The sequence below is a fragment of the Danio rerio genome, chromosome 23 (assembly GCF_049306965.1).
Source record: "Danio rerio strain Tuebingen ecotype United States chromosome 23, GRCz12tu, whole genome shotgun sequence".
NCBI classification, from domain to species: Eukaryota; Metazoa; Chordata; class Actinopteri; order Cypriniformes; family Danionidae; genus Danio; species Danio rerio.
The window spans coordinates 15,368,973-15,396,805 of record NC_133198.1 but is presented as its reverse complement, the minus strand read 5'-3'; the positions used below and the strand labels follow the sequence as shown (position 1 = coordinate 15,396,805).

Here is a 27,833-nt window from a genome sequence, read left to right as displayed (position 1 = left end):
AAAGGTTTGGAAATCGGATTTTTGGTCCCATATGGAACCGAGACAGCGTGGCGTGTGTGGTTCTGACCTTCAAAGAGCCGTTTGGTACCCAGGGCCGCGGAGGATATTTTGACGATTTTGGTATCATTCGGTTAGTTATGGTTTCTTTTGCTTTAAGATGTTTTTGCACATGAGAATGTTTAATCATGTGGTATGAAAGGAAGGTCATAATTTTCTTCGGTGTAATGTGAATAAATAAAAGCAGTAGGAAAAAAAGAATGCTTAATTGGATTAAATGGCCACAATTTCTTTCCACAAGAATTCTCTAAAAAAAAAAAAGTCTGTAAATTTTTTTATAGTCTTAATCAAGCATGCATTTGTTTTTCTTTTTTTGTACGTTTATTATTGTAGGTTTTTTTGTTTTGTTGTCTTTTTATTGTTTTTTGCATGTTTTTTAACAATGTGAAGTAGACATAATTATACAACTAGGCAGGTTAGTGTAGATAGGCAAGTTATTGTGTTAAAATGGTTTGTTCTGTAGACTACCGAAAAAAATGTATAGCTTAAAGGGGCTAATAATATTGACGGTGAAATGTTTTAAAAAAAAATAAAAAAAAAAACTGTTTTTTTTTTATTCTAGCCAAAACAAAACAAATAAGACTTTCTCCAGTAGAAAAAAATATGATCAGACATGCTGTGAAAATTTCCTTGCTCTGTTAAACATCATTTGAGAAATATAAAAAAAAAACTTAATTCAAAGAAGGGCTAATAATTCTGACTTCAAATATATATATATATATATATAAATTCAGAATTATTAGCCCCTACCCCTTGATTTATTTATTTTTTTTATATATTTCCCAATTGATGTTATAATATTTTTTTCTTCTGAAGAAAGTCTTTATTATTTTATGGTCAAAATTATTAGCCCTTTTAAGTTATATAATTTTTGATAGTCTACAGAAAGTAGAGAAGTCTAAAAATCTCTACGTTAAACAGAAATTGGGGAAAAAAAACAGTTGGGAGAATAATTCATGTAGCTAATAATTATGACTTCAACTGTATATCCTTTTGTATGCAGCAGTGATTGCTTTCATTTTAATTGTTCCTTTAACAGTTTATTAACAGGTCTAACATTAACTGTGTATTCGTGATGATTCTTTTATTATCACTCACGATATGTTTTTTACCTGCTTTCTTTTGCTTAGCTATTTTTGTTAATAGGGTTTAATTATTATTTTTTACAATAACATTGCTTTAATATGAGATTAACTCCCATTTTTATCTAGTTAACTGGTGATCTGGGGCCTTTAGCCAGGACAGAATACTGTGCATATTTTAGATACATGACTAGTTATTTTTTAAATGTTTTTTTTTTTTTTTCAAGAAAAGTATTGTTTAATTGAAAAGCTCATGTATACAGCTATATTTTACTTGTTTTGACACATTTAAAATTTGTGGCTAAGAGATAATAATAAATTTTTTTTGGTGTGGTCAGAGATAAATTTTGTAAATTCTTAATTTTGAGGCTTGAAAAGTCATGTGAAATAAAAACTAATTTGAATGCGACACAACCTTTTTGCTTATGCACATTGAGCAAGCTCATACACAACACACACAAAAAGTGAAATGAATAAGGCATGTGGACATAACACATCTAAATCAAGTCATTTTCATGTCAAAGTCAAATGTATGCATATACAATATATTTTCCCAGCAAATATGTAGCTGTGTGGCTAGTGGCTAGTAATGTTGGAAATCTGTAGCCACAGTGGCTGATGATGAAAAAAGTTAATGTCAAGCCCTGATTATTATAATATATTTATTCTCATTACTTTAGTTTTAAATAAATCTTGTTAGAAAGAAGGGGTATAAAGGATGCCAGACCAACTGTCAGGATCTTTGTTCGGAACATGAATAAATAAAATTGTGATGCTTGTTCGTGCTGAAAGTGAATGATGTGAAGCACTATAAAGAAACAAAGCATAAGGATAAATTGTCTCATCATTTCAAAGACCAATAAAACAAAACGAGTTTAAAAATACATTTGCTGGAGGATTGAGTTCAAAGCTTGTGTGCATTTTGATATTCTAATGCAGCCTGATTTGCAAATGAATGTATTCTTCTGTCCTCTGTCTGCAGTGATGTGATGCAGAACCACCTGCTTCAGATGCTGAGTCTGGTGGCGATGGAGAAGCCTGCTTCCACCAGCTCTGATGATGTGCGGGATGAGAAGGTAACTAAGGCGTCCCACATTGAAGTCTGTACAGGTGGCCCTTTATATCTTCTGTGAATGAATTTATATCTTAATGAATGAGATCTGATAATGAGCCTTGAGGATTCAGTATATCAAACTTATCCACCAGTCACCACTGTTTTGCATTTAGTATTTACAAATTAGATTGGTGGTCTGTAATGATTATGAATTAAGGTTGTGACTCTAGGATTATAAGTCTGGATAATGTAGTGTAGCTTTTTGTTTTTCTATCACATTCACTTATTTGCTTTGCCTATTTTTGCATTAAAGCTTTTTATGCCTGTTTTTGTCTTCAGTTTATTTAGCTTTATTTATTTATTTATTTTTTTTTTTTTGTCATTTTCTTTTCTTGTTTTTTTTTATATCTTACTTTGGTCTTGATTTTACTCGGGGTCTATACAGTCATGGAAAACCTGGGAAATGTCATGGAGTTTTGACATGGCATTTTTCAGGCATGGAAAAGTTTTGGAAAAACAAAACCCAACGAAATTTTGGAAATTATTTTAACAAAATATTTTATTTTTTTATTGAAAAAACCTGACATTGATATTTTGTATTTTTTCGATTTAGTTAGTTTAGTTATTTCAGACTGAATATTCAAAGTGCCGTGGTAAACAATAAAGGAAGTGTGTCACAAGTTGTCACTGAATGATTGTGTAAATATAAAACCAAGTTTACCTTAATAACTTACACTTTAACGTTTCATTCTGGGCATTTGTTGTCCGCAATTTAATAAACCATATGTAAATGTTTTTGCTGAAATAATTTCTTCAATCAAAATTAGTAATGTGCATGATTCAGCATAGCGTGAACTTACCTGATATAACATAAGAACTGCAGAGTCCAGCATTTCTAATTAGGTCTTCACTTCATCCAGCTCCCTTTTAGCCAAAGACGTCTGCAGTTGTCATTAAAGCAGTGTGGTGTATGTATTGAATTTGGCATTCTACCACACAACATGACATGTTTGCTGTTGCAGCCAGTCTTTTTTTTTGCAACCAGGGACCCGTATGACGTCATGTGTGACGTAGGTTAGTAATTTTCTATTAAGATGATCTAAAATTAGTTTGACAAATATCTGTATATTGGAATTGAGGTTAGTTGTTTTTACTTTTTTCTTTTCTTGGCCAAAAATATGCTCTCATATTATCAGTGCTGTATAAGCACTAAAATGCGTATGAACCCTGTCTACTTTTGTTTAGTCTTTTTTGCCTCTTCTCTCTGTCTTGCTTTCTGTGCTTGTTTTTTATTTTTGTCTTTTTGTGAAAATAGTTTTTTTGTTTTAATGTTTGTTTTGTAATGATGTTTACTTTTTTGTTCTTTTTTTTGTTTAAATGCTCAATATTTTTTGTCTGTTTCATTGTCTTTGTTTTATTTCTTTGTTTAGGGAGCACAAATTAAGGTCTTGACTGTTAAGGTCTAGATTAATAAGAGTCTAGACCAGGGGTGTCAAACTCAATTCCCGGAGGGCCGCAGCCCTGCACAGTTTAGTTCCAACCCTGCTCCAACTCACTTACCTGTATGTTTCCAACAAGCCTAAAGGACTCAATTAGTTTGATCAGGTGTGTTTAATTAGGGTTGGAACAAAACTCTGCAGGGCTGCGGCCCTCCAGGAATTGAGTTTGACATCCCTGGTCTAGACAATGTAGTGTAGCTTATACCAGGTTTTTTTTTAAACTTGTAGGACCCCCCTTCCCCCCAATTTGTCCAATTTCATTTGTACCCCTCCACCCGTCCTACAAGCAAAAATTATAATGCATGTGCAAACATTATTCACATATTACTTGCTGCCTTTAACATGCATAGCATTAATTACATTGAAACATAAATATATGGCTTACCTGATTCAGTGTGATGAGCCTGTTTATGTGAGGATATTTAGGCTAATCTGTGGTTGGATTCCTGACACGACTAACTGCAAATAATCTACCAGTCACTAAGCGTGAGCCATAGTTTATTTGTGTTTTATGTATGTACATACAGAAAATGCTGCTTCACAAAGCTAAGTTTGCAGAGCCTTGACAGGACTTTTCGATGCTGTTTTGGACAAGGTCCATACGCACCTACCGAGTCCGTAAAGGGCCACAGACACCCACATTGTGAAATGCAGAAGTTTTTTGCTTTGCCATGCGGTATTAAATTCCATTAAACAACACTTCCACCAGTCCTTACTCTACTCGTGTGCATCTAATACCCCAGTTTGTCATGGGGCATAAATAAAATGTTCATGAGTGAAAGTGAAACTGCCGAACTGCAATTAAAGTCTAAAAAATTAAGTTGAAACACCCCAAATTTCATAAAACTCTGCAGTAAATGTGAATAGCGTGTTGACGCAATATTTAAAAAGCACTTACGTAAACTCCTTAATTATATAATTCAGATTAAGGCAAATAACTATTGCTGATTTCCGTGTAAATGCAGTCAGTAGTGTCTTCAAAGTAAGGTCACTGGAAAGATCCAGAAGGGCATCCTGCTGTCATTGTTTTTGGTCTGTTAATTTGCTTGTTTTTATTTTATTTAGGTTGCCATTTGTCTTTTTTTTTATTTTGGTCTTGTTTTTTGTTCTTGTTTTGTTTTTGCCTATTTGTTATTTCTTTGTCTCTTTTTTTTATTTTTTTATTTGTCATGCTTTTTTTTTTTTTTTCTTGTCCTCCTATTTTGATCTTGTTTTTGATTTGGTCTTGTCTTTTATGTTTTTTTGTCTGATTTGTTTTTACCGGTTTATTTTTAATTTAAATTCTCATTAATGTATGTTGATTTTGTCTGTTTTTTTTGTTGCCGTTTCTTTTAACAGTGTGAAATAGACCTCTGCTTTTTACCCTCTACCACAGAAGCTTATGATTACAGTTGCCATGTCTTGCAGAAATTAATCTTCATATTAAACTATGTTGCTACCATAACTAGGCCTGTTACAATAATCAATATATCGATTTATCACACAGCACATGGACATGACCGCAGTCATTTTTTGGTGATGCAAAATATATCGTCTATACATACAATTCTAAAAATTCTTTAAAAAAAAACTCTGTAGTGTTTACTATAAATTACTTTAGTATATAATAGAGGTGATTGCAGATATCGCAGTCTCTGTTACTTTTTTACCTTGCACTTTTGATGTTAACATTGATTATTATTTATTTAGGATATGCGTTTCACATTCTGACTCCAATGCCTAATTATTTAATTGTTAAAATGACAATAAATGAAATATTCTTGAGAATAAAATATGTTGTGTTCATTGGAAGAATGTACTTGCATTGTGATGATGATATTATTTTGTCATTCTGGCATTATATAATGAGTGACAAAATAAATGTCTTAAAATGACAATAATATTGTTTATTGCAATATATTTTGGTGCACTATATCGTACAACAAAAAAATAGATATCTTGACAGGCCTAACCATGGCAGTGCATTGCTCTTTTAAGTTTGTACCAGATCTCATTTCTCATACCTGCCTATTTTTCTCTGTGTCCTCCTACAGGTAAAAGTGCTGAAGTGCATTGAGCCGGTCACTCTCTCAGATGTGGTTCTGGGTCAGTATGTCGGAGATCCAGATGGAGAAGGGGAGGCAAAACTGGGGTATCTAGATGACAAAACGGTCCCGAAAGGCTCCACTCAGGCTACATTTGCCACAGCAGTGCTTTATGTAAAGAACGAACGCTGGGATGGTGAGTAGTGGAAGTGAAGAAATAATCAGCAAATGTTTACACTTCGGCCAAAGAGCAAAAAAGTTCACCTTGCGGACACTTTATTTGACCTTTTGCTATTTCTGGAAATAAGCACTTCAGTCATTGTGTTGCAAAATTTAATTCAGTAATTTAACAAAAAAAAAATGCTTAATTAACTACTAGTAAAAACAATACTGTTTAAAAGCTTTTAGTAATTAAGTTTTTTTTGCTGTTGTGCTAAGTCTCTTTTCATGAAAGCTTCATATATTCGAACACTCTTGAGATCAAATCTGTTTATTTTTTACTAAGAATGCAAAATTAACTAGTAATAAATATGAGGGACTGTTTAAGTTTTGCAGTAATGAAGATTATTTCAATTTTGTAATGAGTTTTTTTGAGTTTGCTCATTTATTATAACACATCATAAAAAAGGAATGTTGTGAAGTAGTTTTACTATTTAAAATAACAGTTTGTCATTATAAATGGTTATACAGGATATTGGTTGAATATATTTGAAATTTTATTAGTTTACGAAACTGAATTACTCCAGCCTTTAATGTTATAATTTAATGAAATTATTTGTTGTTATTAATGTAAACAGTATTTAACAGCATTTAATTGAAGCTCTGATTAATAACACATTTATTCATTTAAGGTATCCTTGCTCAAATGAAAAAATCATTTTGTTCCACTACAGCAAAATAAAACAAAACAAAATAAATTTTTGTTGTGTAACAGTGAGACAGTTTCCTTTAAAGTCTTGATGTTTCATCTCTCTCTAGGCGTCCCGTTTATTCTCCGGTGTGGAAAGGCTCTGAATGAGAGGAAAGCGGAGGTGCGTCTGCAGTTCACTGATGTTCCTGGAGACATCTTTAGCTCTCAGTGCCGGAGAAATGAGCTGGTGGTCCGTGTGCAGCCCAATGAGGCCATTTACGCCAAGATGATGAGCAAGAAACCTGGAGTCTATTTTAGCCCTGAGGAGACCGAGCTGGACCTGACCTACCATAGCAGATACAGGGTAAAACACACACACACACACATTTTTTAGACATGGATTTTACTTTTGTGCAAGTAAGTCGGTATGAAATCAAAATTTACAATGCTAATTTTGCTACACTGTAAAAAATATAAAGACTAAAAGTCAACACAACAAATATAGTAGAGATACAAGTCATCTCTACTTACATCAATCAAAATGACAAAAAAAAAGTCAGCAAGAATTTTTTTTACAGTGTAGCAAACATTGTTAGTTTTAAAGTAAACATTAATTCCACTGGAAGGAAAAACTGTTTATTTTGGTAATCTTTATTCAAAATCTCACCATTTGCTTTTGCTTTGGAATGGCAGTCCTTCTGTGATGTCAGTTTGACAGGTTGGGTGAAATATGCCTAGCCATGCCCCTCTAACCATTAGCTTGCTGCTAGTAAAAGATTAGAAGAGCAGCACATAAATAAAACCTCACCCTCTACTTAAGATTCAATTTCTGTTGGAAACATGTTATCTTAATAAACTAAGTCAACTTGTATATTATACATTAAACACTAAACAATTGTCTGAAACAGTCTGTGAATATGGCCAGCCTATAATGGAAAAAATAAATAAATTATATTTTTATAATTTGACTTGATAAAAAGTAGGCTTTATAAAGACTTTGATTTGACATTCTCTCTTTGTACATGTCGTCAGAGGGAAAAGCCCCGCCCATTAGTGATTATCTCCCCCTCATTAGCATAGAAAGCCCTGAGTGAGAAGCAGCCATCTGCCATTGGAGTTTTGAATCTGCCACTAAGGTGACACGCAGACGTTTGTGGCATATTGGGTCACCTTTAATGAAAATACTAAGGTTGGACCGATAAACAATACCATTGTCCATTGCCGATGGCTCATAGACAACACGATGCTGAGCCGGCATCGCCGATCCTCCACCCTGCCCCCGATGCAAACTCCCTCGCAATTAATACACACTCAGGCCCCGTTTACACTAGTAAGTCTTAGTTTTACAATGGCATTTTTCAACGAAAATTATTCACATCCACATTGTTTTTACCTAGCATTTCTGAACAGCCCTCCGTTCACTGAAAACGCACAAACACACAGACACACACAGACAAACACACACACACACACACTGTCATGCTCTTGTTTGAGCAAGGATGTAGCTCTGAATCGCGTCTTACTATAGTTGTTAAAAGTGATATTTAATTAATCTTTTCTCTATCTAACGACTCTTCTGTCTTTTGAATCTATCAGGTAACGTGTCACAGCCTCACTACACTGCTTCAGTCTTTCACTTTCAGTACTTAGTAATTTTAGTGAAAACCTCAGATTCTGTTGGTTGGTTACCTTTTTTTTACCGACCATGTTTGTCAACACCCTTATAACGACTCTGATTACTCTGCCTATTCATGCCAGAGTCTCACGGAAAAAGTGATTGACAGATGCTAATTTGTGTGTAACGTATCTTTATTTATTTATGATTTGTTAATGGGTAAAACAAAGACCATGCGGGTCAGGTAGTTAAAACAGTAGGCTACAAATAATTAACTTGTTATGAATTAATTATTCATAAATCATTCATTCATCTCCGCCTATGACAACGATGCCATCGTCCATCGCAATGTACATTAGACATTGTTCGATGCCAAATTGGTCGACATCACCCAACCCTAGAAAATACATTTCTCTGTTTTTACAGGATGTAAAGCTGCCTGATGCTTATGAACGTCTGATTTTGGACGTCTTTTGTGGCAGTCAGATGCATTTTGTACGCAGGTAAGTTTCTGACTAGGTGTGTTTACATGCATCAAAATATCCTGTTAATAATTTATTTTCCAGTATTATTTTTTGTTTAAAATATACTGCAAATTATCTATTGCTACTAAGATCAAGAAAGCTAAATTTAGAAAGCTTTTGACGTGAAGGTGTGAATCTGACTTATTTTGTCATAGAGAGTTGAGCTGAACTTGGAGATCGTCCCTCCTGAATTTCTTGCATTTATGTTTCTGAGCTGTCCATCTGGGCTTTGTAATTTTTTATTAGTAACTTTAAAAAAATGTGTTTACTTTAAAAACATCATAGGTGATGGACACTAAAGCGCCTTTTCACTGCACACGACAAGCGACTGACCGGAAGTCATTGATTTCCAATAGAGAGTTGCCCAGGAGCTGCATAGAGTTCTGATCATCTCTGTATGTGGAAAATTCGGATCCAATTTGATCTGCGCATCCATTAAAATATTTAAACTCTTTCGACTAGACTGTATGCACTTGGCCGTGATGTACTGCAGTGATGTCCAAGCAGGTCCATGCACGCAAGATGAGAAATACTATTTTTTTTTTCAGAAAAAAAGTTTATATTAAAAAGCAATTTCTATTTATAAATGAGTAATAAAAATTATTATTTTTTTAAATGTCTCAACATTTCCCTTCGAATCTTTTAGCAGTCTATGAGTTTCTAGTATTCATTATTTAATTCATTTAACCATGGTGAATGAACAGAGTATAAAGGCTCTGGCTTTAGCACTCCTTTATTTCGGACAACGCGAGAATCAGCTTCTCTCCCATGGTGCACAACAAAACTAAAAGTTCTGTGTGACTGCCACAAAAGAGCGTATTCCGACAGTCGTGTCCAAATGTCGTGTGCGGTGGAAAAGTGGCTTAATGTAAACGCAATCTGTCTTCTACTGTCACAGTGATGAGTTGAGGGAAGCCTGGAGGATCTTCACTCCTCTCCTTCATCAGATAGAGTCTGAGAAAACACCACCCATCAAATACAAATACGGGAGGTAATATAAACCAGCTCACCATCGACAGACTTTTTCCAGGAAACGATGTGTAATGTATCTCACATTCTCTCTGTCTGTGTTAAAGTCGTGGTCCCGCTGAGGCTGATGAGCTGGTGCAGAAAGTGGGCTTCCGCTACGAGGGAACATACAAATGGGTGAATCCACACAAACTGTGAAAGCAGCAGATGCGGAAGCTGAAGCCTGTTTAAAAACAAAAAATCAGCAGTCGAGTGCCTGAAACGAGCACTTTAAACAAACTAAATATTGAAAATTCGTTCTGTTTAAGCACTGCATTTACAGAAAGACCAACGTGATTGGAAAACCTTTTTTTTTAGCATGTTATGAATCATAACCAGCTCCTTGTGGTATATGATTTAGAACAGTGTTTGTTAACCAAGTTCCTGGAGGACCACCAGCTCTGCACATTTTCCATGTCGTTTTAACTAAACACACCTGATTAAGATGATCAGCTCATTAGCAGAGACTGAAAGACCTGTAACGGTTGTGACAGACAAAGGAGACATCCAAAACATGCAGTGTTGGTGGTCCTCCGGCAACGTGGTTGAGAAACAATGCTTTAAAATATCTTATTATTATTTCATTTTATATTTTATTGTACATTATTATTTTTGCTGGTGCAGTTAAAGGGGCTGTTCACCCGAAAGTGAAAACTCTGTCATCTTTTACTTGTTTCAATCCTGCGAGTATCTTTCTTCTGTTGAACACTAAAGAAGATATTTTGAAGAAAGTTGGAAAGCTGTAACCATTAAACTTCTATTGATTTGTATGGAAGACTACAACTTTCTTCAAAACATCTTCTTTTGTATTTAACAGCAGAAAGAATCTCCTAACAGTTTGGAAGCACCTGCGGGTGTGTAAATTGTAAGTATATTTTTGGGTGAACCTTCTCTTTAAGAACTATTCAGATGTTAATGCACTGTCATTCCTTGTGTTCACATTCTACTGTCTTTAAGAAACACAAATCTGTTTCATTCCTTTTTTTCTCACGCTAAAGTCTTAACATTAAATGCTGCTTATGTTTCAGAAGTGTTTTATGGGCAGGTGGTGGTTTAAAGTACAGTCTAGTACTGTAGTGATCCTTGCGTTCATGTATTGTTGAAATGTATAGATAAGCTGTACAAAACTACACACAAAATAAGAAATTCCAGAAACAATGGGATCAATAGTTGTCCAAGTGAGTCACAATGATGTTTAGTCTTACAAAGCAGATGCATTACGTGCCACAGCCTCCTGTAAAAATAGTCCAGCTGAGCTCTGATGTTCATTGTTACACCATTATCAAAATATGAGCCAAACTTGAGGATGATGTATTTCTGCTTGCTATCACTTTTGACATTGGATAAAGTTACATAAATGAGCTTAAAGTGATAGTTCGCCTAAAAATTTTACTTTTCACAATATATTCTAAAAAATGTTGGAAAAATTAAAATTTTGTTTTATTTTACTTGTTACAAACCTTTATGAGGTTTTAAACACAAAATAAGAAATCTTAAGAAATGTTGGAAAGCTGTAACCATTAACTTCCATTCACTTGTATGAAAGACTACAGCTTTCTACAAAATACCATCTTTTGTGTTTAACAGAAGAAAGAATCTTCTTAAGGTTTGGAAGCACTTGAGAGTAAGTAAATAACTAGTATATTTTCATTTTTGGGTGAACTATCCCTTTAAATAGTATTCTGATATTAATGCACAGTCATTCCCTTTGTCCACATTCTACTGTCTTTAAGAAACACAAATCTGTTTCATTCCTTTTTCTCAAGCAAAAGTCTTAATCTTAAATGCTGCTTATGTTTCAGAAATGTTTTATGGGCAGGTGGTGGTTTAAAGTACAGTCTGCTACTGCAGTGACTTTTGCGTTCATGTATTTTGTTGAAATATATAAATAAGCTGTTTAATTGGACCACAAACGAGGAGAAATTCCAGAAACAATTTGGGATCAATAGTTGTCTGAGTCACAATTATGTATGTCTTACAAAGCATATGCATAACATGACGCATCCTTCTGTAAAAATAGTCCTGATGAGCTCTGATGTACATTGTTACATCACTATCAAACTGTGAGCTAAACTCGGGGATGGTGTATTTCTGCTTGCTATCATTTTTGACATTGGATAAAGCGTCATAAAAAAAACAACTTAAAGGGATAGTTTAGCTAAAAATGACGATTTTCTCACAGTAAAGTGGTTTTAAACTTATGAATGTCTTTCTTCTGTTGAATCCAAAACAAAATATTTTGAAGAATGTTGGAAAAAACAGCCATTAACATCTCTAGAAAAAACAATGGAAGTGAATAGCTGTTTTCCTTTGTGTTCAGTTGAAAAAACTTAAGCAAAGGCTGAGTAAATAAGTGATTTTTGGGTGACCTATCCCTTTAATGTTATATGTATTGAGTGACGGCGATGTTGCTTTGACAGTCTTGACTGCTTTATGTTCGTATTTTTTTTATGCTTAAACATAATTTTGTGTAAAAGTTCTGCCTAGTGTATACTAGTGTTTTCTATTGTATTATAATAGACACTTTTACAATAAAGCATAGTTAAGGTGCCACAGGTGTGTCCAAATTTCTCCAATGCTTTCAGTTCATATTGTATTTGTATACACATGGGCACTTTATTGTATAACTTTTTTTTTAACTGTACTGATATGTCGAGGCTTGTTATGTACTTTTAATGCTGATAAACCAGCAGGTGGTGCAACGAACCAAGATCATGCAGCACTGACAGAATACATGCAGGTTGTGCATGTGTTTGACCTGGGGTGCCCAAACGTTTTCGTATGAAGGGCCAAAAACCAAATATCGTTGAGTGCTCTGGGCCGAAGGTAAATATACCAAACTAAATGAAATTAAAGTCGCTATAGCTAGTTTATTTTCATTGTATTTAAAAATAAATAGAAAACATTACTTTAAATTGTATTAACTAATGCAGTCTGAATTTCTTTATTATAACTTATGATAATAAAAATACAATCGCATTTTTATAGCACGGTGAAATTCAATGCGGAATACACTAGACCAGAATCAGCTTTTGCCTTTATTCACTAAAGTCATCATTTTTTTTTATCCATCGGGTGACTGTATGTGCATTTAAAAAAAAAAATCAAACTCATTTAATTGAAACATTTCATTTCCATTTGCTTTTTGGATCTTAGCAATGCAACAAACAAAAGATTACATTCAATTAGAAATTACACTCTCTAAACAATCCCCATCTTTCTCTCTTTTCTCAGATGGGATGGCAGGCCAAATCAAAGGTTACCATGGGCCAACTTTGGCCCTAGTTTGGACATCTCTGTGTTTGACAATGTTACATACTGTAGTCTATTTAGTTCTATTTCAAGGTCATTTGGTGATTTCATACAGTCACTCTACAGTAGGCGCCCTACATCTTAACAGCGGTGACATCAAGTCTAAACCAATGATTTCAAAAGAGGGGGTCGCTGGACAATGACAAGGGGTTTCTTGGTGATTTCCAAAAAGTCAAATAAACTTATTATACTAATAAAATTACCATATTTCATCCATAACCCACAGAAGATAAAAATAGTAGTTAATAGTTACATAACAAAGCAACAACATGCAAATAAAAAGCCATCAGCCTTACAGTTTATTTTTGTCATAGAATTGGTGTTTATGTTAGATTAACAACACAGCAAACGTGTCAGCCGCAGCAGATTGATTTTTTTAGCACCAGGTTAAACTTTCTGACATCTTTATGGCAATCAAATACATTAAACATAAGTAAAGGCCACAACTGAACAATGGGAATGATCTCTGAGTGGCAGTTTTCAAAATTAAACCATGAATATGGGGCTGAACTCATTGTGCCCACCAGTCTCTTTAGGTGAGGGGAATTATAAATTAAACAAGTGAATAAATGACTATAAAATGATATGGTTGTTAGACTGTTGCACTTGTGTTGTCAATATGCTCATGTTTATAGAAGCCTTTTGTGTGTGCAACGTTTGTATATTTATAATCACTTCCAAGAAATGTGGAGGTTGCGAGTCACTGGCATTGTTATTTTGGGGTTCGCGTACTGAAAAGTTTGGGAACCCCAGGTCTAAACAGTTTCTTGATCATGCAACAATTTTTCTGTCTTAATGGAAACTTTTAATGGTTCCACGCTGTATGTTTGCTGCATTTAAAGCATCTGTGTCTGGCTGATGCATTTTTTCTATGCGCGATTTAATTGTAACAGGAATCACAGAACTGATTGTTCTAACTTGATCATACTATTTTTAATTATCTAAATCAACATAATTCTTGAGTTTTTTTTCTGACAACTTAATTGTTTTATGTTCAACTCACTTAAATTTGTAAAAACATTTAAGTTAAATTACTCGATTTGTGTTGGGACAACATGGGGGTATTGTGTGGAACCCAACATTTTTTAGTTTAGACCAAAAATAAACATACAGTGCTCCGCATAAATGAGTACGCCAAATTTTAAACAATTTTCATTGTTTTATAGGTATATATTAGTGCATTTGAACAAAACAGGTCTTATATATATATATATATATATATATATATATATATATATATATATATATATATATATATATATATATATTAAGATTATAAGGCTGAATGTGACATGAAATGTCATTATATATATTTGCAATGAGATATCTCCCTGCAGTATTAAAGTCTATTATTAATTATTAATTAATTAATTATTAACCCCGAAAAAAAGCAGAGCAATCACTACCAGATTGCTGTTGGGTTTGCGATAAGGTAAAACCATGCATGTGCGGGCATTTCTTCTTTCTTTCAACCAAGACAATACACTGTAAAAATCTTATGTGCTATTTACTTGAATGTTTACTAAAATAGTGGAAACACTATTGCACAATTATTTTTAAGTAGTTTAAAAACTTGATTTTTCTTAGCAAAAACCATTTGAATAAATCATGTGAAAATTACTACATTTTTTGAGTGATAGATATTGTTAGTTGAATTTGCTTTTAAAACTTTTATAATTAACCACCTTTTACTCAAATTTATTAATGAAAGTTACTAATTTATAAAATTAAATTTTATAAAATTATTTTGCCAAATTTCATTTTATTACATGTTCCACTGATACCAGGGCAATTTGTTAAACAAGTCCATTTCAAATTTACAGCAGTGTTAAGCTCTGAAAAAAGTCCTTTATCTATGTTATGGAAAAAAAATGTTGTCAACTTTTTTTTGTAGGAATATTAACATTTTAGATTTGTGGATAGATATTGTCAACCATCTTTGGCTATGACCACCGAGGTGCTGTCTCTCAGAAATTATAAATATTTTGAAACAGGCACCATCCTTATAAATGAACTGCATATCTAAACAACTACAATGTCAACTTAAAAAAGCCCTAAAAGTACATAATGTTGTCCAAACGCAGTAATATTTATCAAACTTTAGAGTGTTTCTGCTTGTTGCTGTATGTGGATGGAGTAATACACAAGGGTGAAGGGTGAGGGAGCAGAATATTACACGGCTACCAGCCAATCAGATTTGAGAACCAGACAGGACTGTTGTCTAAATAATTTGTAAATATATTTTGTTTCTCTTGATTTTTCCTCCTTTTAATAATTTTATTTAAGATTTTTCTATAACATATAAATTTGGGTGTACAAATATTTGGACCATTATGATAAGTTATTTTGTTAGATAAGCTCCAGATTTAGCTTCAGTAATGATAAATCTAATGTATATGCACAAATATAACATTATAAAACTTCCCATAGAAAATGAATTTAAAAGAGAGTTTTGTGATGGGTCTTTTCATATATGTTGAGCTCTGAAGTGACTGCAGGTTGAAGAAAAATAAAAGTAAAGGTAGCCTATTAAAGCGGGCTACAGGCTTGTATGAGTGTTTCAGAAAGTGTTTCGGATCTACTTGGACTTTCCAGCTTACAGATAATGGTAAGAAAAAGACAAAATATCCAGTTCCGTGGGTGAAAACGGCTTGTTGATGGCAGGAGTTTGAAGAGAAAGATTATACTGGTTCAGCTATATATGACATAAGACAGGAGTAATGCAAAAAAAAAAAAAAAAACCTCTACAAATGAGGTCAGCAAAAAAGCATATCTGAACACAGAACCTTGAAGAGGAGAACAAGAAGAAGAGCAAACCAGTAACATTCCTGTCAGCTGATAAAGACAAACTGAGGCTACAATTAACACATACTCAAAATTGCACAACAAAATTCTGTAAAAAGGCTCTCTGGCCTTGATTTCTGCTGCAACATATATGGAGGGTAAGCTAATAATTTGGCATAGAATAGACTGTAATACACTCTTGGAAATAAAGGTACAGGAGCTGTCACTGGGGCAATAAATTTTCAAAAGGTACATATTTGTACCTGAAGCGTCTATAATGGTACCTCAAAGGTACTTTTTAGGTACATTTGAGTACTAATATGCACCTTTTAGGTACCGTGGACTATTTGAGTACCAATTACTTTTAAATGATCACATCCCTTTTGATATGTAGTACTCTAATAATTTACTTATGGTTTGAGATATTTATGTTTTATTTCTTTTGATTTTTATTTTATTTCGTTTCTTTAAATATTTGTTTTTCTTTCATGAATTGTTTTTTTTTCTTATACTAATCTGTGTAACTAGCTGCACGACGAATTTGCATAATTTGTATTCAGGTCAAACAATATTACTACAAATGAATGTTTTATGTATCCCCATGTTATTGATGTTAATTAAAAAGACCTGACTGACCTAATATATTTTCCCAGTGATGGGCTGTAGCTGGATGGGCATCCGCTGCATAAAAAATATGCTGGATAAATTGGTGGTTCCCAAGATTGGCGTTTATTTAAGAGATTATTTTTATTTATTTAAAATGAATAAATAAATGAATGAATGAACTATTTTTCCCCAAGGACTTTTATCACAGTCATCACCGGAAGCGCTTTAACAACCCGCACATACGTCTTCCTGTCATGGACAACATGGTTGTTGAGGTGTAGCTGTGTCCATCTGCGTGCTTTTTGGCTTCGGTTGAAGATCTTTTGCCTATTTGACACCTGTATTTATATTATATAGCATATTTATCAAACAGGTCAGCGGTCAACATGAATATACGCAACGCACGGGTAAGTAAACTAGAATAAAAAGGTACAGCCATAAGACAGGAGATGAGTGTCAAAATGATTTTTCCAATAATCATAGACACTTTAACTTCTGGACAATGAAACATTGAGTGCTGATAATAATTTTTTAATCATTCAATTATGTTAATTTTTTTGCCTTTAGTTCTTAGTCTTCGTTTTTTAACGTTGCTCGTATTTAAAGGGGCCGCGTCTTATTCTTTTTAAACGTTCACTTCTTTTCTCTCTCAGCAAAAAAGAATAGTCTAAGTTAGCGATACACCGTCTCTCTGAATATTATTATTATATGCTATATCTGCTAACTCTAGTGTAGTTTAGTGCCAATGATTCATGTGTCAGCTTGACTCAATGATTAGCTGTTTTTAATTTCTCCAGCCAGAGGATCTGATGAACATGCAGCACTGTAACCTGCTGTGTCTTCCAGAGAACTATCAGATGAAGTACTACTTCTACCATGGCCTGTCCTGGCCTCAGGTTTGTTACTGAATTGGTGTAAAGTTGGGTTTTATGTTTGCACTTATTTTGACTTTCACCTTAATATAATTTCAGAAAAATATTCTTTGCCAATTTTAAATAGGGAAATCATATTAGCAGCCAATGACTGTAAAGTACAACATTGTCCACAGTTAATTAAATAGTAGGGCTGGGCGATTAATCGAAAATGTAATTGAAATGGACATTCAGAACCTATAATTGATCTAATTTTTCCTGGTACATTTTTTGGATTTGTTTCCTACTGCATGTGCAATCACATCACCGCCGCACTGTTAAGGCTGATTTATATTGTCTAGCACAGCTTTTGCATACTCGCTAATCTCTTAAAAAAATGTAACTGAGCAATTCCAGTGTTATGAATGTGACATTTGCAGTAAAATCTCAAAACATAGGTTGACAGAGGAAGTATATGTTAACATTATATTGAAACTTCTCTTTATACATTTCAAAACAACTAGCCACAGAGCTCTGGAAACAGAAAAATATCTGTAAACATATTTTTTATTTAAAGGAGGAAAATAAACATGCGTTATGGATGTGACAAAAAAGTCTGTAAGTTCACAGTATACAACATATTTTGTAGAAATTCTGTGAATTAAACTGCACAAGCCAAAAGAAATGATGCAAAGCAAAATGATAAGAGTTGGATTACCATAGAACAAATCTGATTGATTTTACGTTTTTGCATTTATGATTAAAAAGCTTCGTTATGGATGTGAAATTGCCACTTGTGTGACTTAAATCAAATATTATTGTTTGATAACACTGACAGAGATTTTTAAACTACTGTAAAATTCAAGCCTACGCAAAAAACGCAGAAACGGTTTTGCTATTTTGGCGAAAATGTAGGTTTTTTCATGGCAAGGTTGACATTTGCATGGAATTGCTAAACAACACATCGTACGTTTGCAATACATTGACGATGATTAGAAGCTGCACCAGAGATGCATTGAGGCGGCATATTTTCTATTATGATAAAATTATTATTTACATAAAAATATTTGCTTACATAAGATTCAAGAAACAGGATATACACAAAGTATATACAGGATATATAAAAAGTTATTTTATCTTGAAGAAATAATGCTTATATTCTACTTTTGAAAACATAAAAAATAATACATTTTCCAAAAGTGTAAGTTATTTGTTTTCACTTTTTTATAAGAAAAAGTGGCTGTTCATTTTAGGCAATGTATGTTTTAATGTCAGTATGTTTTGATTTTAACGTTGATAATCATAGGCAGTAGATATTGTGTATTTCCTTCAATTATTTTAAGGTCAAGGGATGCACCCTACATTTGAACATCTTTCACTTTTAAAAAAAGAGCATATTTACTGTACATATCTTGTCAGTGAAGTATGAGGGCAATAATAAAGTAAACAAATAAAATAATTGTTTATTAATCGTAATCGAGTTAAAATGGTCAATTAATCAAGATTTTGATTTTAGGACAAATTGCCCAGCCCAATTAAATAGTGCTTATGTTGTTGTGAAATAGGGCTGGGCGATTAATCAAAAAGTAATTAAAATCAACATTCAGAACCTATAATCGATTACATTTTTTTCAGTTTAGTTTTTTTCAATTACTTTTCCTACCGCTCTGTTTAGGCTTATTTAAACTTCTGTGTTTAACCAGAGATGCCTTGAGATGGCAAATTTTCCATTACAATAAAATGATTTATATTATACAAGAAATGCATTGTTAAAAATATTATTTAAAGGATATGAGTTTTTTGTTTAGAAGAGATTCTGCCTATTTTCTACTTTTAATTTGAAAAACATTGAAAATAATATATTTTGTTTCCAAAAGTGCAATAAATTTATTTTTATAAAAAAAGTGACTGTTCGTTTCAGGTAATGTGTGTTTTAACTTCAGTTGTTCAATGTTGATGTGCAATAAATAATTATAGATCGTAAATGCGAATTATTTTAAAATCAATAATGCACCTTTTATTAAAAAATCTTTTACTTGTTATATGTGAGCATATTTACTGTCCAAAACCTTTCAGTAAACTATGAGGGCAAAATAATAATAATAATAATAATTTGTCATTAATCGTAATCGAGTTAATGTTCAATTAATCCAAATTTTGATTTTAGGCCAAATAGCCCAGCCTTATTTTTGAAGTCATACTTATTACCAGGACAGTGAAACCAGGGTGGATGCTTTAGCAGCACAATGATCTTAAACACAGTCGAGAAAACATTCAACTGTTTTCAGCAAAGCAAATAAAGATGCTAGAATGGCCAGCTAATAACCTGACTTGAATTCAAAACAAAATTAACAGTGTTGGGATAACACGAGTTAGAGCTGAACTATATAATTTGGGCATCGATATCGCACTGTGTGTATCTGCTATAGTCACGTTGCAGGATTAGATTGTTTATTGCAGATAATGATATTTATTAAATTGTATTTTTGAAAATTATTTATACAATGATGACCATTCTATTTTACATTTAATTGTTTAATTTGTTTTTTTTCTGCTTGTAATTTATTATATTTTATGCAAATCCACTGCACAGAAAAAGACTTGATCATCTCAATTGATCTAAATGAATTAAATCTTCTCATCTGGTGAAATTGTATTTATATTGCAATATGCAATTGCAATATGCAAAACAAAAAATTGCAATATCTGATATTTATAATATCAATCAGATGTAAGGTGAGTTGCATAATAGTATTATTTTTCTAAGTAACGATTAAAGTAACATTACTTAAAGTTATAATAAAAGATACTTTTTAAAAAATATAATGGAAGTTACTTTTTAGTTTAATTGATAAGCCTTTAAAAAAATTTATTGAAAGGGGAAATGAAAAGGGGATTTTCTCAATAGACAGTGATTTTACTCAACCAATTAGACAAAGTACAAAAGTAAACTTTCATTAATCTGTATTTGCAGTATGTATAGCTCTGGGGTCAGGAAGTACTGAGCATTATTATTCTTTTTATTTTTTTGTTGAAGATGTAGCTTATACAGTGCATCATTAATTGCAGAGCTCCTCTATTAAAAAAAAATAAATAAACAAACAAACCCTGCAAGTTCTGAAAGAGATCAAGCCTCAGCCAGGTAAGAAAAAGTAATGCTAAAGTACCGTAACACGTTACTTGGCATAAAACGTAGCTAAGTCATGCAACTAGTTACTTTTTTGTGGAGTAACTCAATATTGTAATGCATTACTACTTCAAACTGCAGAGAAAACGTGGATAGCGTGGTGACACAATGACGTTATTCGATCTGTGTGCTATAACATGTAAAACGGGATCATGAAGGGAGCATTTAAAAAGCAACTCATGTAAACACCTAAATTATTTTATTGTCTTAATCAGATTAAGATTAAGTTATTTGATTACTGATGTCAAAGTAAATGTAGTCACTGAAAATAATAAATAAAGATCTGAGATTATAGACGGACCCACAGAATTGTCAAGATTTTTTAACTTTTGCAAAGGAAAAAAAACAAAATCACACCCCTGAAGTGCATGAGAGTCCATCCTCCATGAAGAGGCATTTTCAGACTGAATATTCGAAGAAGCGTGACAATAATAAAAATAATAAACAATAATATAAAAAATGTACTATTAATTAATTGGCATTAGCTTTTTAAAATTTTGCTTTACTATTTTATTGAATGCCAAAGCCTGAACATGCGAATATAAAACCAACTTTACCTCAGTTGTTACTGATGCTCATCTACAATTGTACATAATTATATACTATGCTGACTAATTGTCATATGCTAGAGCTTTGTTGATCAGCTGTGTTCATTTTGTTAAAGCTGTCCTACATCGCAGAGGATGAGAACGGGAAGATAGTGGGATATGTTCTGGCAAAAATGTAAGTTTTTCTGCTTTTTTTGCTTTGTATTTATTGGAATTTTTTTTTTTAATAGCTTGCGTTGAATCATTTTCTCTATTTTTATGTTGTTCAAAATCTCTAATACAAAATTTTTTCTCTTTTAAGAAAAATTGTAATGAAAATATAAATTAGATATTTTTGCAATTCTATCGAAGGTAAATGTTTTTTTGCTAGAGAATCACCAATATGGATTTTTTGACCGATGCACATAATTAATAACTTGTTAGATTTTGAGACTGATAACTAGGGCCAAACAGAATCTGCAGTCGTTTCTGTTCAGAATTTTGTAAAAATATATATAACTTTATTGTATGTACACTTTCAAAGTAAACAAATGTTTAAAACTAATTAAATTGCAAAATAATTAGAAAGTTCAAAAGGTAACACATTACAAAAAAGGCTATTAAATTGTTTGCTCCACTTAATAAAATGATTGACTTTTGAGTTTAATAGATAATTAAACATTAAGAATTTTTTTTTTTATAAATTATGATTATTCCTGGTATTTTGACGTCCACGATATCAATATTGTGCATGTTCATTATCGCTATATATTGAATATCAGTATAAGTCTATTGATTTGTCTGTTGAACTGTTGTATAAAATTGCTATCACATTTGCTTCCACACTGACATGCTGATATTCAGCAAAATGGATAAGTTACCTGTGTGACGTTAGTATCATATCATGTAAATTCAATAACAGAAACTCATCTAGGAATTTATTTTGCCTTCATATTTGAATTATAGGGTCACTGGAACTGCATTTTTTGTAGGCTTAATATTAATAGGTTTCTGTTTGTATGTGTTTTGCAACTGCCATACTTTAATATTTTAATATAATGTAATAAATATAAGCTAATGCTGAAATTTGTCTAAAAAGTTAAATTAAATGTGCTAGTTGCTTGTGTTCAATTCCTCAGGGAGGAGGATCCTGACGATGTGCCTCATGGACACATTACTTCACTGGTTAGTGTGTTTAATCTGAAAGGATTTGTTGTTTCTCATCATTTTGGCTGATATAATGCTCTAGTTTCATTTTGTCTGTGTGAATAAAAGTAAACGCTTTGCTGTGTGTTCATACAGGCAGTTAAACGCTCACACAGGCGTCTTGGACTGGCTCAAAAACTGATGGATCAAGCCAGCAGAGCCATGATTGAGAACTTCAATGCCAAATATGTCTCTTTACATGTCAGGAAGAGGTATGATCCTTTGATGCCTGTGTTCTTGTTGTTATGTTTGGTTTGAAAGATTTGCAGAAGTGATTTTTATTCTGATCATGTTGCTTTGTGTATTTCAGTAATCGGGCTGCTCTTCACTTGTACTCCAACACACTTAAGTTTCAGTGAGTATCGCTTCAATTTACCCATCTCTGTTATGTAATTATCAGTGTTGGGGAATTACGTAATAATATTACTTTTATAAGTAATGATTAAAGTAACGCATTACTTTAAAAAAAATAGTAATAATATTTGAGATACTTTTTTGAAAATGTTACATAAGTTACTTTTTACTTTATCTAATTAGCTTTTGAAAAAATGAATTGCTGAATTAAGATTAAAGTAGTTTAGAGATGCAGCAAAGAAAAGAAAAAGGGTATTGTTGCCTCAATAGACAGTGACAAAGGAAACGGGACCATGCCAAATAAAAGAAAAGAATAAAAGAAAAATCAACTAACTCATTTAACTCTTTCCCTATAACTTTAATATAAAACAAAATGTAAACCTTCAACATCTGAGATGTTGTATCTTAATACCTACTCTCTCTTTTATCTTTTTTCTCTATTTTATCTTTTCTCTCTTACCTACTCGTACTTGTAGAAGAACTGATGATACTAAATTATTCGATTTCTTCTTAAGTTGTTGCTAGCAAAATATATGAATGTTTGAGTATATAGATCTAAAATGACAATTCATGAGTATTTAGAGGTTTTATAGTGATTCTTAAATACACTTTTTTTTATAGTGTATATATATATATATATATATATATATATATATATATATATATTTTTTTTTTTTTTTTTTTTTTTTTTTTTTTTTTGAAACTCCCATATAGAAATCTGATGTACGACAACATTACATGTGTGACAAACAAGTTCATGTTTGGATTTCGCATATATAAAATATCATATATACATATTTTTCTTCAACCATTGGAATTACATATATGTACAAATGTTTAGATAGTTCAGCCAAAATTTTATATTTTTTTTCACATATTGCCGTATGTCGGATTTCTGTATGGGCTTAATTACATTTAAATGGATGCCTTATGTAAAGACAATCAAATAATACTTACTTTTCTTCAAAATTATACACGGGACATTTTATAATGTACCTGTATTATACTTGAGTGTTTTGTTGCTTGAAACTCCCCTTTTTGTCTTTGACTCATGTACTCATACCGCACTGTAAAATGGTTATATTAATTTGTGTTGCAGGATTAGCGAAGTGGAACCCAAATATTATGCCGATGGGGAAGATGCTTACGCCATGAAGAGAAATCTCACGCAGATGGCAGATGAGGTATGTGCTGGTGCAGTCATACATAATTATGTGATACAGATACTGCTTCAAAATACACTTTCAATCTTCACTTTCACTTTGTAATCTTCAAATGAAGATGAATAAACAAATCTCCCAAACATACCTGACCCTCTACACCCACTGAACATATGTGGAAGAAGAACACTGGTGAAAGGTTTTCAAATCTTATGGGAAAGACCTAAACATACTCCATTTGCCTTCAGGAGTTTTTACACGTTGTAATAACGGCCTCTTTATCTGTTCTGAACTCAGAAGAGGATTGGTGCCAATTCAGATTCTAAACTAGGTGGTTTTTAAATGGCTATTCAAAGTCTCTAATATATTTTTATCTTTGATATGTTGGCCAATTATTGTAGGTAGGAAAGTGTTTGTCTAAATTGCTATAACAGATATCACACATTCACACGTCTAAATATGGTCAGTGCAGTTGAGTCGCACCTTTTACAGAGTTTTTATCGAAAATTAAGTGGGGTTAAATTGTGTTCACCTTTAAAAAGTAAAAAGCTAATGGTGTGTAAATATATTTTTGTGTTTATTCTGATCCCTTCCCTTCACATTTATTGTCACTAATTAGCAAGTATACACTGCAGACTTATTTGTATAGAAGTATTTTTGGCTTAACTTTTCCCTGATGTGCAGTTGCAGAAGCCAGGTGTGCGTCTGTGGGGCTCCGAGGCTCCACCGTCTCAGGACACATCTGTGACGGGCCTGGTGGAGAAGCTGACGGTGCAGGATGGAGAGAAGGAGGGAGATGGAGACAGCGGAGGAGAGAGTAAAGAAATGAGCGAGGTCAGCGAGGCCACCGAAAGCACGGACGTCAAAGACTCATCGTCAGACTCTTAACTCGCATCCATCACATAGGTTTCAAATGGGTTTACAGTGTTTATATGCTCTGATGGTTTATTTTTAAAATACAGGAAAGTGATCTGATAAAAATGGGTTCTCACCTATGGAGTTATGTGAGAGGAAATTTGACAATAAAATTGGAGAGTAAACTTGTGTGTGGTAGTGTTATTTATCATGGCAAAGTGAAGGAAAAAAATTGAGAGTGATATGGCTACTTGGTTAACAGTAAGACCAATTTATGGCGCAGTAATTTGAGGTATTGGTAAAAACAGGGTGTTCATTAAAAAAAATTAGATTTTAGATGTGTGGAAGGCAATTGGGGCCAAAATACAGTCATCAGACATTATTTGCCATTTATTGGACCATTTTAATGTGGTGATGTCACTGGCCCATGAACACTTGTTGCCAAACTATTTCAGAACTGTAACAAGATTCAATTTAATCATATCTTAATGCTAAAATGGCTGCCATAACATTATCAATGTCTGGAGCTTTTTGGATTCTTGGAAGCTATGGAAATTCAAAATGTACAGGAAATAAATTAGGACCATTGTTATTATTTACATCCCTCGAAATGGCCTATAAAATGGCTAGTTAAGAGAGGACAAATTGCATGTCTACTAAAAAACACAATTTTAACTGTAACATGATCAAACTGCATGTTAACAATCTAAATTCAACCAATTAGATGTCATCTTAAGTGTTTTGGCCCTATTTTGCTTCCATAGCCATGCACACCATGAGCTACTGTTTGGGGAAGTAGATTATTTCTAGACTGTTTTATTATTATTATTATTATTTTTGCACAGGTTGCAAGTGAGGGAGGTAGGGGAATTAGTTTGTAGCTGCTCTTCAAATTTTATTATAACCCTACAAGGAAAAGTGAAAAAAAAAATTATGAATTGTTAAAATGTCTCTGATTCCAGAGGCTTTCTTGTAGACCATGACTTTTATATAAAATTCACTTTTATTGCCACGTATAACTAAAAAGGGGTCAAACAAATATTTTCTCAATTTAAATGAGTAGCGGCTTGGACTCGGACACAGTATTTTATATGTCATGACTTAACAAGTAGATACGTTAGGCTCAGACTGCACCATTTTAGCCTGATTTGACATTTCAACAAACATGACGATGGTCATTGAGATACAAGATTTCCTTTTTTTTTCTTGCAGTGTCTTAAATTGCTAAATCTGTCTTTTCTCACAGAAGACAATTTCAAAAATGGATGAAAGCAAAGCACAAACAAAAGACACCCTGATAGATGGCCCCTCCTGTAAGGCATTCCATGTGACCAGAAGTGATGAAAAAAAAGTGATGTTTTGGTCATGTTTACACTGTCATGTCTTAATGGCCAATTCCGATTTGTTGCATGTATCTGATTTTTTTGCCTGTTTGTTTACACATTGTTTTAATTGTGACCCATATCCGTTTCATGTGTTTACATTTGTCATACAATTTACGAAGAAGTTCACCCAAATTTATGATTTTGAGGCGGAGGAGCCGAAGTAGGATGGAAATGGCCGTCATCTCAGCTTACTCTTATGATTTATTTAGTATTTTCCACCATTCAGAGGTATTTGTGGGTAAGAGAGAGAGATCTCAGGTCCGGTGGGAGCAAATTGTGACCACTTTCCTCCTCATGTTTTCTCTGTTGTTGTTTACTGTGTTGCCGTCTCCACACAAACTCTTCCTTCTACGTTATTAAATCGCAGAGAAGTACCACAAAACGGAATGCCTCAATAAATCTGATTTCCCTGATTTTTATCTTATTTAATTCCACATATGAAGGAGGCCTGAAACCGATCTCTGAATATTGTAACTCATGCTTTTTTTTTTTTTTCATGTTGACACAGTCATAGAACAGATCTGTCATGTGTAACAGAGGGCAGCTAGTAAAGTGCTATTCACATAAACCTCACTCCTCTGACCTCTAAAGGTGCTCTAGCGACAGATGCTAGAGGCCATGTCTTTGGGTATTTAGGAGGCCCTTGGTAGAGCTACCGACTCCCTTGTGAAAGGTTGCCTGTTCGATACCAGCTCGGAGCAGGTTGGGTGGCGTTGGACCGGCGGGGTTACACATACATGAACAAAAAAATTTAACTGGCAGTGTAAACAGAGGCTTTGAGGAGGGTAAATTAAATGTACAAATAATGGGAAATGTGATAAATAATAACTCTCGTTAACTTCCGACCTCAACCATATCTGATCTAGCAACAACCTTTAAGGAAGGAGAGAATATGCAATTAAAGATTCTAAGGGAAAATTAATTTTCAAAAAAATAAAATACAGATAAAACATTTATTTTTAACAAATATACAATATAAATTTTGAATTCAACCTCATAACATCAGGCAGTGGTTCTCAAACTGTGGTACGCAGGCTTCCTTCTAGTGGTACGCAGAGGAATCAAATATGCCAAATGTACATGATACTTCAATGAATCAAAAATGATTTATATAAGAATATGATGACATATAGTCTATAGGGATGTAACGGTATTGTAAATACCGTCATACCGCAATATTAAATTTTTTCAATATTACCGAAGTCGCATGACTCGGGCGCGCATACCAAGAGAGGTGTTGTCGCGCGCCTACTGAAGGGCTGGACTGGACGGAGGTTGTGTCGCGTCGCGGGGGCACTTTTGATCGTTTTGGAAGGGCATTTTCTATCCAAGACTAAAAAGGGCATGTGCACTGCACAGGTTGAGCCCTATGTGTGCACGTGCCTGCAAGTTGGGGAATACGACTAATAACCGTACGTTCACACCGAAAGCGGCGAGAGCGTCAAAGTAGCCGGAAGTCATTCATTTTCAATGAGAGCCGGCGGCGATAGGCGACGATAAGCGGCGAGGAGCAGAGCGGCGCGTCTTCGCCGGCGTGAGCGTCGAGGAGAGTTGAAATGAAGTCAACTTTATGGTAATGAGCTATAACGCGTTTCGGCGGCAAGCAATCAGAATGAAGACGTCCACCGCTTGATAGCAGTTCAGGGAACACAGACCTGTGAACTTTGGTTCCGACCACAGTTGTTCCTAAGGGTTTGATTATTGCGGTCGCCGGATTTCCAATTATTTACAATGTTTTCTTACAGGAACATACATTAAATAAGTCACTGGCGAGTTACTGATGTTCATTAATGTTATATAAATTTATCTTTAAAAAGCGGGAATCTCACGCGATGTGACAGTACAAAACAGTACTGCTGCTTCAGGATATTTCAGACATATGGACACATATTG

General features: G+C 33.5%; 2 protein-coding genes across 14 annotated transcripts in view; both read left to right on the top strand.

The window, feature by feature from the left end:
* The window catches only part of g6pd (glucose-6-phosphate dehydrogenase), a 29,884-nt gene extending 17,618 nt beyond the window's left edge, over positions 1-12,266 (top strand). For all 13 annotated transcript variants that reach the window (XM_694076.9, XM_005162010.5, XM_073939553.1 and 10 more), the window contains 7 exons: positions 5-130; positions 2,122-2,215; positions 5,726-5,912; positions 6,695-6,930; positions 8,608-8,684; positions 9,604-9,696; positions 9,782-12,266. In XM_694076.9, coding sequence (XP_699168.3) covers positions 5-130; positions 2,122-2,215; positions 5,726-5,912; positions 6,695-6,930; positions 8,608-8,684; positions 9,604-9,696; positions 9,782-9,872 — 904 coding nt within the window. In that variant the 3' untranslated portion in view covers positions 9,873-12,266. The remainder of the gene's footprint in view (positions 1-4; positions 131-2,121; positions 2,216-5,725; positions 5,913-6,694; positions 6,931-8,607; positions 8,685-9,603; positions 9,697-9,781) is intronic.
* Positions 12,267-16,683: 4,417 nt separating this feature from the next.
* On the top strand, positions 16,684-24,740 carry naa10 (N-alpha-acetyltransferase 10, NatA catalytic subuni). The gene is given in 8 exon segments (NM_213334.1): positions 16,684-16,822; positions 17,213-17,311; positions 21,118-21,176; positions 22,120-22,165; positions 22,283-22,398; positions 22,497-22,541; positions 23,640-23,724; positions 24,385-24,740. Coding segments are annotated over 8 exon segments (675 nt in total). The 5' UTR covers positions 16,684-16,801; the 3' UTR covers positions 24,589-24,740.
* The last annotated feature ends 3,093 nt before the right edge of the window (positions 24,741-27,833 follow it).